General features: G+C 43.1%; 1 protein-coding gene and 1 pseudogene across 1 annotated transcript; one reads left to right on the forward strand and one right to left on the reverse strand.

Moving 5' to 3' along the window:
- Positions 1 to 536: 536 nt before the first annotated feature.
- On the forward strand, positions 537 to 1,524 carry LOC139833758 (cyclic nucleotide-gated ion channel 17-like; annotated as a pseudogene).
- A 662-nt stretch (positions 1,525 to 2,186) lies between these two features.
- On the reverse strand, positions 2,187 to 12,673 carry LOC127301070 (preprotein translocase subunit SECY, chloroplastic). Its single transcript, XM_051331285.2, has 8 exons — positions 12,442 to 12,673; positions 12,172 to 12,347; positions 11,437 to 11,822; positions 10,369 to 10,668; positions 10,191 to 10,280; positions 8,537 to 8,660; positions 8,255 to 8,418; positions 2,187 to 2,633 (listed from the first exon to the last, which is right to left on the reverse strand). The coding sequence occupies exons 1-8, from the start codon at positions 12,612 to 12,614 to the stop codon at positions 2,403 to 2,405; spliced, it is 1,644 nt and encodes a 547-aa protein (XP_051187245.1). The 5' UTR covers positions 12,615 to 12,673; the 3' UTR covers positions 2,187 to 2,402.
- Between the last annotated feature and the right edge of the window lie 2,162 nt (positions 12,674 to 14,835).

A 14,835-nucleotide genomic window follows, 5' to 3' on the forward strand; every position in this document is an offset into this window, starting at 1 on the left:
GAAGGCATGCTGGGAAACAGAATGCTCTAGAGAGAACATGCCAGTGAACAAAATACCATGTAATTTCAAGTTCCTTGACTGTCAACATGCCACATCAAGTGGCACTCAAAATTGGGATAATAGCACAAATGTCTTCATTAATTATGGCATGTTCATTTGAAGAATTGAATAATAGGGTGGTCACAACATTATTCTCTGTGAAATACTTATACTCCCATGTGGTGGGAACTCCCAACAGCTGACATTTGTATCTCACCACAATCTCGATACATTTTGACAGTTCCAGTATAGCAGTACCTGTAGAAAATAATTGTTGTATTGTGGTCGTACAATATAAAAACTTGTCCTTGCCAACTCTTCCATACTGTTTGCACTATTTGTGGAAGATCTCCCATGATTTCACATAAATAGAAATGTTCCTCTTTGTGTCAGCATGTACAGTAATCTGTTGGTGACTATTTCCTTCATTGGTGAAAACCTATTTGCATAGGGTAACCCTTCTAAGCACTGGTCTGTTCGCGCCGCTAATAGGAAACATGCAGGTAAGTTGAGTTGTGAAAAAAACATTTTGTTAACTTTACTTATTTACAACAGCAATATATTCTCTGCAAATATGAAATCTCTTTCTACAAATGCTGAAGACTGGAGAATGTGGCAAATGGAAATGGAGGATTGGATCACAGATCAAATACCTGATGATTTGCCGAATCGCATTTGTAAATTCTTCAAATACAAGTGGATTGAAACAAAGGGAGTTGAAGATGATATGATCCTGAGAAGCTACCAGCAGATCTTCATCAGGACATAAAATAACATATATGCCTTGATTTTGTTCAACGACTAAGTGGCTTCCTGATTAATCCTAATAATTCCTGCAATAAGAACCACCATCTTTTCTACGTAGTGTCAATGTTAACATTATAGAACAACAATGAAGAGGCAATCTAACATAATGCAAAACATAAGGTATCTTCATACGAAATTTTAGATTCCATTCTTTTCTGCAATGAACCAACAACTACACAATGCTATCTGTGAGCGCATGTCCTACTTCCTTTATACTTAAGGCACCTACAATATCGGTAGGGAGATCCTTTAGAATTAGAGGTCATGCTCTTCGTTATCCATGCAAAGCTGGAGAGTTCCATGACAGATGGTGGCAGGAATGATTTCTTCAACATCATCATCCTAGGACCAGGCGATTTCTGTAGTGAATAGTTGCTTAAATAGGAATTACTTCCCAGCTCTGGGGTCAGCTGTCCAACATCAGCACGAACTGCTAAAACAATAGCTGAACTGGAGACATTCTCCCGCAAAGCTGATGACCTGAAGTTTGTGGCCATGACATTCAGAATGATGCATCGGAAGAACTTGCAGCGCACATTCCAGGTCTACTCATACCAATGGAGGACATGGGCAGGGCGCTTCATCCAATCTGCATGGCAGAGGCACCAGAACTGTCAAAAGATGCCCCAAGTAGGTCTGAGCGCACAAATGGAACAGCCTGAGGAGCCTGATTTCTAAGAATATGATCTCTGGAGTAACACGTACTCTGCATTCATATAATCAAAGGATGTAAGTAGTAAACCTGCTAGTTAACTTACTGCCTAAACATCAAATTGTGATGTTAGCCTCTGTATGACTACTATAGCTCAGATACTGGGAATTCTATTCATAAATAGTGCTCCCATGCTTATGTTGGTTTAGTGTTACCTGTGCTTACATATGTTACAGACAAGAAGAATCTTACAGAATGCGAGGCCAACTCCACAAATAAGATGATGAGTAAAATATAATGAGATAAACAAGGTTGGCTTGTGTCAAACATGGGTATTGAGATAATAATAAAAAATGAGCAGTTCCAATGAAACTCCAAGATTAAAAAAACAAACAAATGGAAAGAGATGTATCTACATAAACAAGGTGAGAACAAAATGTGCGCACATGCGTGAACTGGCATGCCAATATGCCAGCTTATTTGGAGTTGCAATAGTAGCATACACACCAAAAATGAAATAATTGAGTCAAGTTAAAGAACATTTTCCTATCTCCTCAGCCTCTCTACTGACACATTGATCACTCAACCAACACTTTGATTTTTAAGTTTTAAGAAGCAATATGAAAGAAAGTTAACAAATCCCTTTTCCGGGGTATAGAGATGACATCAAATCACTCCACAACAGAAATATCCATGAGATGTAGCTTCCATTGATTAAACATTTGAGCATCTTTTTACATATTGATGCATGCTTTCCGAACCCTGATCCTCTAGAAGAGATCTAAGTGGTATACACAGAAGAAGAAAAGGACAACAAATAAAATGAAATGCTACCAAAAGATACAACAATCATTTATACGAGATAACATTGAAGTACACGTTCAAGAATGATCAGTGAGATCGATTATTGGTCAGAACTTTTGACATCATAGAACTCGATGTTCTTATATTTCTGAGAAATTATTTCTGCCTGAACTTTCCGAGCAGTGTCGGTTGCACATCCAACAAGGATAAGCACTGATGTACCAGCGAATCCCCGAAATGCTGTCAAGTGAGAGATTTGTTCGACCACAGATGGTCCAGCAGCTAGTACAGCCAGAAAGGCAGATCCTAGGACAGAGATACGACTAAGAACCTGCAATTAGATAAAATCTTTTTTAGTGCAAGACATATCTGAGATATGGTGTCACAATGGATTTCATTTGCAGTACTGGTTGTGCTTAAGTTGACTAGATTTCTAATCAAAATTGGACTTCTAAGATCAAAATTTCCAAAACCAGTGTATGGGCAGAGTACAACATGCTTTCTCACATGCATTATGCATAATAACTAGTTTTGTGAAGTAGGGGAACTAGACATTTCAATATCAGTATCAGTTCAGGCGTAAGGTTACCTACTGATCTCCAAAACTATTAGTACAGTTTTCCTACTTAAAATGAGAAATGTATTGATGTCCAGAACTATATGTAGTACAGGTTTCCTACTTAAAGTGAGAAATGTACTGATCTCCAAAATTATAAGTAGTACAGTTTTCCTAGTTAAAGTGAGAAATGTTATCCAATTGTTTGAATATGCACGTCTAGGCTCTGAGACAGGTGCAATAATAAATTTATGAATACGAATAATCTAGAAGGATAGAAGTATCGTTTATAAAGTACGTAGAATTTATCATCTTATACTGGGTTCTGAATCAGCCGATTGTACCCAGATTCATAGCAAGGACTAGCATTCGACTGGCCAGTATGGATAGGATATGGAACATTTGTTTATTGTTTAGTCCAAGCTACGAATGAGTTTCAAATATTAAGCTGTATCTCCCACTAGTTTTGCAAGTGAACAAATAAATCATAAATTTATGCTGGATATGAAAACAGAATTAAAAAAAGTCACTGGAAAGACAAGAGCAGGTGAGCTTCACAAGAACCTATCTAAAGAGCAAACAACAGGCCCTTGTAGTGATTTATTAAAGAACACGCAAACAAGCGTTTGCATATATTTTCATCATGTGGAAAGGAACATAGACACAAGAGTTTGGGCCATGGAACAAGCTACCGCATGTCCAAGCTGTTCACACAACAAACCCAGCAACCACAAACGCAAGCTAATCCAGGCCTCACAGCTGCTCACACAACCGATGGAGAAAGAAGAAGCGCCAGCGCTGAACCTCTGCCTTGGCACTGTCCACAACAGCAATCAGATCATTGCTCACCACTTGGATGATCCATTCATTCATCTAACGCCGAATTGACCATGCTACCAAAGCAACCATTGAGCCGAAGTCTTCGTCATCACTTCAGCTGTACGTTAGGTGTTCTATCACCATGCCCAGTGCAACGAAGAATGAGGCTCCCAAGCTGTCTCGACCATAGGCCCCTGATAAAGGGGTGCTCTGCCATCCTGCTCAAAGGGGGGAAACAGCGCAGATCGTGTGACTTGCGAATGGTGGCACTCCAATCTATCCACCGTCCAGCAGCAGTGTTGTAGGGCAAGCTACAGGAAGAACCGACACTTCAATGATGCCTTGCCCTTCCACTCGACTTTATTGGGCTGAAGCGCCATAATTTACACCACCTCGGGGTCCCTTTCTCTGAGGAGGCCGTGGCTGTGGGCTGGGCGATTATGGATACACTGAATGACCGAGCTCCAGGCTCAGATGGCTTATCAGGCTGATTCTTCAAAGTTACCTGGTCCATAATCAAGGCAGAACTTCTCAAGGTCCATAACCAGCCGATCATCACTTTCGTGGAAAAGACGGTGATGCTCAAGAGGTTACGGACTTCTGGCATACTAGCCTCCTTCACAATGTTGCCAAGTTTGTTCTCGATTCTCTTGTTGAGATTGTTGCAGGATTTCAAATTCTTGTTTTGTGTGAACTAAAGTGCATTCTCGAGGGGCATTGTATCCACAACAATTTCTTATGTACAACTCGCTGCTAAGGAATTACACGCAAAGAAGTTGCTGAGGTTGCTATGTAAGGTGGACACAGCCTGAGCCTTTGATATTGTGCCGTGGCCCTTTCTCTTTGATGTGCTCTCCCATTTGGGGTTCAGCCAATTTTGGAGGAAGGAACTGGATCGCCATCCTCCTAGTCAGTTATGCATGTATCCTCCTCAATAGTAGTGGCGTATCTAGCGGGGGTGCCAGGTGCCATGGCACTTCCTCTAAAAGTATCTCTTACCTACTACTATTTGGACTAATAGTGGCTACATACAAAGCATAAAAGGGGAAATTTTAATCTTGGCACCCCACTGATTTTGTCCTAGATTCGCCAGTGCTCAATAATGTGAGGCAAAAGTTATGGCATGGCCAAGGCTTGAGGCACGGGGATCCGTTCTCTCCGATGCTTTTTATTCTCACTATGGAGGTGCTCCCCCCCCCCCCAATGAAGAAGGTGGATGAGCTCAGGCTGTTTGAGCCAATTGGTCATGTCAGCATTCAGCACCGAAGCTGCAATGTGGTGATGTTCATGTTTTCCCCACTAGAAAGGATTTGGACACGGTCAATTCTGTCCTGAACGTCTTTGGTGTGTTGTCGGGGCTGCGAATAAATGTGAGCAAGTGTGCCTTCACTCCCATCTGTTGCCCCAAGGATAAGACCCCGCTTTCCCTGTCGGAGTTCCCTTGTGTTGTCAAGCATTTCTGATGCAACTACCTTTGTTTTCATTGGTCATTCCAGAAGATGCGCAAGCAAGACTTGGAGACTCTACAAGAACAAGGTGGTAGTGATGCCCCCTAACTGGAAAGCTATCAGGGCATCTCCAATGGGGCGACGCATTTAATTGTCCGCGAACGTCCGTTTGCGTCGCCCCGCGGACGCGAAAATGACCATTTTTGTCCGTGCGCGCGTTTGCGTCTAGGGGTGGCTCTAGCGGGGCGACGCATTTTTTTTCTACTTGTTTTTTTTTCTCTTCTCCATTTAAACATAGTTCCAAACATTACATATTGGAACATGGTTTTACACAAACTAATACATAATTGGGAACATGGTTTACACAAACTAATACATAGTTTGAACCATGGTTGACACAAATAAAAACACAGGAAAGCCAGTAGTGTTGGTTCCGTATGTTCGCTGCCAAGAAAGAACACTCTGAGGCACTCCCAGTCATATTCGCTGCAAAGAAAGAACACTCTAAGTTTTAACTATCGGTGTCCGAGCCGGATTCGCCGGTGTGGTAGTGCCTGCGGCAGGCTGTGTCGTCGAACACCTTGACGATCATCTCGTTGTCCCCCTCGTAGAGGAAGGTGAGCTGGCAGCCGGGCTCGAGCGCGAGGTCGCGGCGAACTTGTCCCACCCCGTGTGCAGGTACATCTTGCCCTGCCCGTCGAACAAGACCTCGACAGGCCACCGGCAGAAGTTGCAGCTGGCTTCCCGTAGCTGCAAGTGCGCCGGCTCGACGCCATCGACGAACTTGTGCGGGAGCCGCTTGATGCCGAGTGGGTCGTCATCGATGCGAAGGACGAACTCGAAGCACCGCTCCTCCTGCGAAGACGAGGAGGGCTCAGGCGACGGCGACCGTGGGGCCGTAGCTGCTCCACCACGGCGGCCCCGACCACGGGGGTGCCTAGGCCCGCGGCCTCGACCGCCTCGCCGGCCACCAGGACCCGCCATGGACTTCCTCGCGGGCCTAGGCGGCGCTACGGTGGAGCTTGTGGTGGCTAGGGTTTGTGTGGAGTGGATGAGGAAGAAGAGCGCGAACCCTCTTTATATAGGCCAGAGGCAGGCGACGGCCGCGGGAAGCGTGGCGTCGCCATTACTACGTTGGCGGAGGTGGGCGTCGGCCGCTCGGCAGGCGAGGCATCGCCATTAACGTGGCGCAGACTTCCAAACCGACGCAGCGGCGCCCGTCGCTGGCGCACCTGAGTAGACGGATCAACGCAGGGTCGCTGCCAGGCGGGCCCGACGAAACGTCCACCAGACGCGAGCGGACACTTTGCGTGTCCGCGCAACGTCCGCAGAGACGCATCCGAGGCGCATATTTGGGCCAGGTTTGCGTCGCCGCGGATGGCCCGGTCACTTTGCGTCGCCCCGCTGGAGCAGGGACCCAACGCATTTTTCGGCCCGGTGGACGCAAACGGTCGCTCAGCGTCCGTTTGCGTCGCCCCGTTGGAGATGCCCTCATGCTCACCAAAGGGGGTCGACTGGTACTCACAAAGATGGTCATGTCCCCAATTCCGTTACCATATGCTGTCACTTGCGATATCGCCATGGCTGGTCAAAGCAACCGACAGATGTCATAGAACCTTCATTTGGCATGGCACGGATGTGGTCATGAGAGGCCATTGTCTTGAAGCATGGGGAAGAGTGCATGCCCCCTTTGAATATGGAAGTATAGCTTCCTCGAGCTCAAGCTCCTGGGTATGCTTTCTGCATTGCATGGACCCATCCATAACCTGGGTCAGTCTCCCAATGCATCATGAGAGGGCTATCCAGGAGATGTTTCATGCTGCCTCCAGGGCGGTGGTTCGCAGTTGAGCAGCTGACCTTTTTCTGGATGGGCCACTGGATTGATGACATGCCGATGAAGTCCATTGCCCTGTCCCTTTGAAAAACAATCAAGTCTTAGATAGGTGCCACCGGAACTTTTGCCCAGAGCCTGCAGGATACCTCTTGGGTCAGTCTGGCACGCTTACCATGCCAATCTTGGTGGAAAACCTCATGCTCTGGATCCGGGTTAGACACTACTCTTATTTCTAGAAAGGAGGATGTGTTTCTATTCTCAGCCTACAGTATTCTGCAAAGTCGGCAAATCGTGTCTTCTTCCTGACTGATGTTTTTTTCCTTACCACAAATCCTTCATACTCATGGCTCAGAATAACACCAAACCCATTGTGGTACTCGAAGAGTACCTGAGCCTTCTTCTCGTGTTAAATGACTGTGCAATCACCATCCTTGAGGGTGGGTATCATGTTTTGCGACTGCTGTGAATAGCAAATTGGTTGAAGGATGTAGTGGAAACGTCACATTGTTGCAACCAATGGATCTGAGAGTGCCACCTCGCCCTGTCCGTTCAAATGAATGAAAGCCCCAAACATTTGCGCTTAAGGGACGTCCGGAGGTTGAACTCTGCATCAGAGAGCAGCATATCCTCCTGTGCCTTATTAAGTCAGAAAACAAGCTCCTCGTTCACCAAGAATATAGATAAATCTACCCAAAAGTACCTATGGCTTCATAATAAAAAGGGGCTGTGGCTTTGGTAAGAAAAAGGACTTGTGGCTCCAACCCTGCAGGGTGTTTGCAGTGTTTCAAATGACAGGAGGTGGCAATACGGCAGACAGGATCAACAACATCAATATGACAAGTTCAGTGAGCCTCAACCGCCGCAAGGAAACCATGTAACTTCAGCCAAAAATTCTTGAAGTGGAATCTGCACTCAGCTTCACATGATCAGCAGATTGGAGGAAGAGAAGGCAGTGATCTAACACTGAGGTTGAGAGCACTTGGAGGAAACAATCCGGATAATAGTGATTTATAAAAGGTTTACAGTGTGTTATGGACACTATCCTTGCCACATGTTGAATATGGTACCCGAGCAACTAACACTTATAAGATTACAAGAATAAGAGTAGGCGGTTGTCGACAACTCTTTCCCACAAAGCCATTGCGCAGATTAGGTTAGCCTAATGTTAAAGCTACCACATTACAAGAATGAGCAAATGAGTTGGAGCTTATGCACACAGTATATGCAGTCATGCACTATTCCAAAATTTAGACAAAGAAAATGCATCTTTTGTGATGAAAGAGTAACAAACTCACTGTTTTAATAAAGGCAGCTGTATTTTTTCCTGGCCGCACAAGCGGTATTGAAGCACCTTGCCGCTTCAATTGCTCACTAAGATCATCAGGATCCAATTGAAGAAAAGTGTAGTAGTAATTGAAAAAGGCTATAAGCATCACATTAGTTGGAAGATAGAAAGAACCTGCAGCAGATATTTAACAGAATGAGATTAATCATAATCAATAGGTACTTTATGGCATTCCAATTCTCCCTAAACTAAATATCAGTTGCAAAATAAACTAGAAAACCTCTCAGTTTACCTCCTGGAGTTAGGGCTATCGCAGCTTTTTTAAGAATTTCTAAACCAGTGAACCGTGCCAAAGTAGCAGGTAAAGCCAATGAAGATGTAGAAAATATGATAGGCATGACACCGGAACTATTGACCTGCTCATAATGGAACTGAAGTTAGTACTACTTCCTTCCATAATTTGATAGGTAAGTGATAAAACAAGTGAACATCAGGAAAACAGTGAGTATGAAAGACAGAACAGAGGTTAGCAGAATCGTGAGTACTAGTGTTTGATCTTATTCATTTGCTAATGAAGAAATAAATAGATGTTTTGCACAGTCCAACATGCTCCAAGTCTTTGTTGGTTCATGTATTCACTACCATTGTTATGTGCATGTGGTCCAGTTCCATGCATGGAACAGGTTCAACTCCCCAGGAGGCCTGAGTATTGCAACCAAGTTTGTTGCTTCTTTGATACTGAGGGGTTCCTCCCCCTCTGGTCTCCTTTTTTTCCTTTTTCTTCTAATGCATGCGACAGTTAGAAAATGTTTTGAGATTTCAAAATTTTCATCTCAAACATCACAAATATAGAGGCAAGTGGGCCAATATTAGGGTGCCCTCTACCCTCTTTAGTTCAACAAAATGAACTAACTTTTCTGATGACATCATCATTTTGCAAAAGTTAGTTCAACTTTTTACAATAAAGAGGGTAGAGGGTACCCTAATATTGACCCACTTGCATCTCTAATCACAAAGGTTTTGGGAAACCGATTAACATAAAGCGACTAACAAATTATATAGGAGTTCAAATCTAAACTTAATGCGCTGAACTGAGTCATTAGAACAAATATGAAAAAATGAAGAGAACAACTAGCCGGTCAAGAAGTAAGTGGGAAAGGCGCCATCAAGTGTGGGCCGCGGGAGATAACGTTGGCGTGTGCATGAGTTAAGTTAAGCGTGTGTGGGTGGCTTTATAAGCCAGAGGGGTGTGCCTTCTGTATTCAGCAAAACTTTGAATGAACAAATTGATCGAGATCATCCTCTTCCCCACTTTTCATCTCTCCGCCCGTTGTATCCTTCTATCAATTGCTAGATCTCACGCCTTCGAGTCCGTTGGCAAGGTGGTGTTATGATTGGGAGTTCCCTTTTATTGATCTGCCATTACTTATTGCATAAGATAACTCAAGGGTCCCTCCATGCAATTAACACTGATTGAAGGTAAGTTTTGACTTTTTGACCCAAAAATGTTAACCTTGTAAAATATCCATCAGACTATAGGAATGGAGCATAGTGTTTTTCGTTACACCTATCAAACCCTCACGAAGACCTCGCTGAGTCAGCGTACCTCAACAGACACCTCCCACAGATCGCCATAATGCATACATATATATTGTAAGAGCTGCCTTAAGAATAGACTAGAGGGTCCTTGTGTTCCAAAGTATTGTTTTGTGCACATGTGGTGAATGTACTGCATATCTGAATTCTTGTGATTATGGTCTTGCTTCTCCTCTTAATGAAAAGATGTGCAAACACTTTATTTGCATGTTCTCCAGAAAATCATATACGTCTCAGGACAGTACTAAGAAATCGAGTTAAAGCTTTGAAACAATTGACAATTTCCTAACTGCAACTGCTGTAGCAAGAGACAAACAAAATCAATCCATATGTGTAGAAGGAAGCCAAACCTTGAAAGGTAGATATGCAGAACGTTGGGGCCCTCCAGCTCGGCTGCTGTATCGAGAAGCATAGTTCAATGGTATTTTTCTCTCAGCTTCCTAAAACCACACAAATATTCTGAACTAAGAAAATAGCATACGCAAATAAATTTATATGTATTTTGAAAAGCAATGTATACTTGCTCACCTGGACATAGACAATCCCAAGAACTAAAAAAAAGAATGATAATATGATTGTGAGAAGTCCAACATAATTCCCCGCTTGAAATCCCTCCGCGACTGTCCTTCCGAATGATGCAGGCAAATACGATATTATACTTGTAAATATAAGAAGAGACGTTCCATTCCCGAGTTTCAACTCAGATATTGTTTCACCAAGGAAAGTTGTAAACACCGATCCCAGTGTCAATAGTGTCACAGATGTTAGTACCCATTCTGTGCTGAAGTCATTAACATAAGGACGGAGAAAAAGAACTTGTCCAATAGCCTAGCAAAAAGTACAGATTATATTTTAAGCGGTCGGGAAGATTACAAAACAATTACAACTTACATTCAAAAATAAAATTATACCTTCATAATCAATAACTCTGCAATACTAGTGTATTAAAAAATTTAAATGCAACATAGATACAACAATATAGCATTCTCCCAAATTATTGACAACAGAAGCTTCAATCTTAATTCACTAATACCAGAATTTTTTTTTTTGTTATTTGTGATCTTCAACAGCATAGTTACTAACATGAAGCACATGTGCATCTCAGCATCAGGAAACAATTTCTGTTAGTGTTCTAAATTTTCTTTGCCATGCCGAATATATGTCAACGATGCACATAAAATGTATAATTTCAAAAAAACATGAAAGTGTCAAATTCCTTGATAGTGCAAGAAATATGGTCAAATTGTGTGGCATGTTTAACAAAATCCAAACTGCTAAACATGGTATTCTGTTAAGTAGCATTGTCAATTAATATAGCATGTGATCACAAAACTATACAGAGATATATGTATGTTCATTTGTCCAAACAATAGTAAGTCATACACAAGAGGTGCCCCCATGGAACCGTGGAAACCTGATGTACCAAACAACTTAACAAGGAACTTGCATGTATCCAGGCAGTGCTCCTTGGCACGTTTCTGAACCAAGTATATTGACATCAAAAAAATTCTAGCAGCTGCTCCTACGATTTTAACTAGGCAAAGAAATATCTTGACAAAATATCCAAGAACTGCTCAGATATTCCAAGAATCTAACCTGGACAATTGCAAAACCAACAGATGCATATCTTGTGTACTGAAGGATCTTCTTTCTACCTGCCTCCCCTTCTTTTTTCTGAAGATCTTGCAATTTTGGATAAAGCTGAGCAAGAAGCTGAAACACAATCTGTGCATTGATAAATGGAACAATGCCAAGGGAGCATATTCCAAGCCGGCCAATGCCTCCACCAGAAAAAGAATCTAAAGTGCCCAGCAGACTGTTCTGGTCAAGATTACCAGCAAAAGCTTCCCGGTTCACTCCACCCAAAGGTATATACACACCAAGTCGAGACAAGGCCAAAAAACCAAGGAGCTTCAGAAACTTCCCAGGTAGAGGGCCCTTGAAGAAGTCACCAATGTCAATAGTACTATCCTCCATCGCAGCTGCTCAAATTGGATTAAAGTGCATTATATAGATATAACTGAATAAACTAAAGTGAACTCGAGCGGAAAATTAGCTGTTAAATACTATTAATACAGAGGTTACAAAACATAGGCATAAAATATAGTCAAAATCAAAGCTTACTAAGTTTGACCAAATATCAGAAGCAGTGGAGTGCACTTTTTCAACTAAACTAACATAGCATGTGTGCAAAGTAACATACTTCTATGGTAGAATATAATTAGTAATGCATACATAAATACATACACAGATCCATCTAAAGCATTGACCAACCAATAATAGATTACTACGACTAGATAGGTGGGGAAGGGATTAGTTTCGAATTGCAACCTGCTGCTCCTCGGCCATAGGATGACTTCTCCTTCCTGGAGCCACTGGAGCTCCCGAACACGGGAGACAGGATGCCGAAGAATGTCGACAAGGGAGACTGATAATCAGAGCTGGAAGAGTCCTCCTTGTAGAGCCCCAGAGGATCAAAGGCTGGGCCAGCCGTCTCCAACGTACACCTACACGAACACAACAGAAGAGAACCCAATCCAAATTAAAGAACACAAGCCCAGTGGTTGTATCCTTTGCCATAGGGAGGCGCTAATTTGCTACCTTGGGGACAAGACAAAGGCAGTTCTTCCTCTCCTTGCCGTTGCCGTGCGGCGCCCCCGAAAGTGGAAGGAGGAGGCTCCTATGGTGAGGTAGCGAAAGCGGAGGGGAGCGGAGATGGGAGGAGGCCGCGAGGGGGCGGGAAGGCAGCATTTCTGCGGTGTCGCCGTGGCCATGGTGGCGCGGGGACGATGGCGGAGGAAAGGAGATGAGTGGGTGATGTGGGTTCTTTTGAGGCGATAAAACGAGAGGAAATGATGAGAAGGATGGATGAGGCTTGTGGCCCGGTAACTTCCACTTGAGCTGTCGTAGGCGATTTAAATGGGCCAGCCCAGTAAGAAACTATGTGTTCTGGTTTTCGGTTTTCTGAATATTCTAGAACTTTCCAGCTCGGTTTTCCCTGGTTTTCTGATTTCCATTTGGGTTCCCTGGTTTCTCCGGTTTCTGTTTTTTTTTGTCTTTTTAAATCTGATTTTTTTAAATTTGAACAGTTTATAAAAAATTGAATATTTTCGAATTCAAACATTTTTCAAATCTGAACTTTTTTAAAATGTGAACAGTTTCAAAATTGAACATTTTTCAAATTCGCACAGTTTCAAATTAGAATGTTTCCCAAGTTCGAAACTTTTAAAATGTGAACATTTTTGTATTTTGAACATATTCAAATTTTAAAAAAATAGAACATTTTAGTTTTTGAATGTTTTGTTCTGAACATTTTAACTTTCGAACATTTTTTACATTTCTTTTGAACATTTTGTATTTTGAAAAAAAAATGGATTTGAATAATTATCGAATCTGAACATTTTTTTGGATTTGAACATTTTTAGTTTTTTCTATATATTTGAACATTTTCAGATTTTGAATATTCCTAAAGCTGGTGCTAATGATGGCCGAGTAAAAAAAATCGAACAAACAGTTAGCGGACAAGTCCAAGTTGAGCGATGCTCTAAAGAGAATTAGGCTGACCCACCATGTATCGTTCGACGCGACGGCGCGATCCCCTTCACCTTAAGTGTGAAATAGGGGAACCCGCTGTCGTAGCCATGGTAAGCACCTACTTCAAATTGGGCTCCAAAATAAATAAATGTGCAAGCCATGGCCGGGTAGAACGCCTAATCCTATACACCGACCACGTCGGTGCTTACCAAGTGACATAAGCATCCCCAATGGACCTGCCGAAGATGTTACCCGGGGTTTAATAAAGGTCCACGAGTCAAAGAATATGAATCCTGGAAGCCTAATTAGTATTACGGAAAGATAGAATTGTATTAGGAATATCAGCTTGTAATTATTATGGGACGGTTCAGAAACCCTCCCGGACTTTGTAAACTTGTGTACCACGAATCCCTCGGCTCCGCCTCCTATATAAGGGGGAGTCGAGGGACAAAGAAAGGATTGATTCATTGTTTCACGCAAACCCTAGTTTCTTAATCATCGAGTACTTTTCGGCTGAAACCCTCGAGATCTACTTGCCCTCTACTTCCAACCAAACCCTAGTCTATAACTTGTAGGCATTGATAAGTTAATCCCTTGTCAATTGGCGCCGTCTGTGGGAATTAGAGGTGACAAGGAGCTGATCTCGATGGCACGTTCAAGATCGTCGACTTCTTCGGTAGCAAGCAACGCGATGGATAGAGGTAAACAGATCGAAACTGATCTAGTCGATTTTGTTCCTCACCCGCCCTCCCGTTTGGATGCATATGCATATCTAGAGGAGCCTATGGAGATGACATTTGGCAAATTCCACTTCCGCGTCGAGAGGGAAGGATCGTATCGTCTCGAAATTCCGATCTCATCAGGATTATCGGAGATCGATTCCGATTTTTTGAACTCCACGTCGTCGACTGAGACAGGAGACGAGGAGATTTCGCCGCCACGCTTCATCAACACTATGGCAAGTGAAAAACTCGCCAAGATCTTCAGCGACATGTCCTTCGAGTCATCTGCGGACTCCGATATAAGCGATGACTCGAGCAACATCGACAGCTTCAACTTCATCGACAGATCCACTATTGTTGGAGAGGTCTTCACCAATCTATATGATGGTGTCACCAATCCCGACAAAGTTCAAAATTCAAAATACCATCAAATCTATGCAATTGGAGAAACAAGTCGTCCACAGGAGGAGACATCAGAGAACTTCGACGACGCGGGAAATCCGTACGTCGATCCCGCAGATCTCACGCGAGGTTTGGGGACCAAATATATCGGGCCTGGAACACGAGAGATGGTACAGTTTCCGCAGGCAGTATGGGACAGAATTGCAAGAGCCATAGATGACACAGAGCCAATGACTATAATGGCGATACCTGAAGAGTCACAAGCTTATCAATATAGACTTGCTCGTACTAGACGGGAACTCGAAAAACAGAGAATTGAGATAGAGAGGACCGGAGG

The sequence above is a fragment of the Lolium perenne genome, chromosome 7, assembly GCF_019359855.2.
Source record: "Lolium perenne isolate Kyuss_39 chromosome 7, Kyuss_2.0, whole genome shotgun sequence".
NCBI lineage: Eukaryota > Viridiplantae > Streptophyta > Magnoliopsida > Poales > Poaceae > Lolium > Lolium perenne.

What these genes read in the sequence shown, in the direction of transcription:
- LOC127301070 (XM_051331285.2), bottom strand. Translation starts at nt 12,614, where the DNA reads ATGGCCACGGCGACACCGCAGAAATGCTGCCTTCCCGCCCCCTCGCGG. An exon ending in GCCTTTGTCTTGTCCCCAAG is followed by an intron (nt 12,348 to 12,441) that starts GTAGCAAATTAG and finishes GTGTTCGTGTAG; the next exon opens with GTGTACGTTGGAGACGGCTG. An exon ending in GATAGCCCTAACTCCAGGAG is followed by an intron (nt 8,419 to 8,536) that starts GTAAACTGAGAG and finishes TATCTGCTGCAG; the next exon opens with GTTCTTTCTATCTTCCAACT.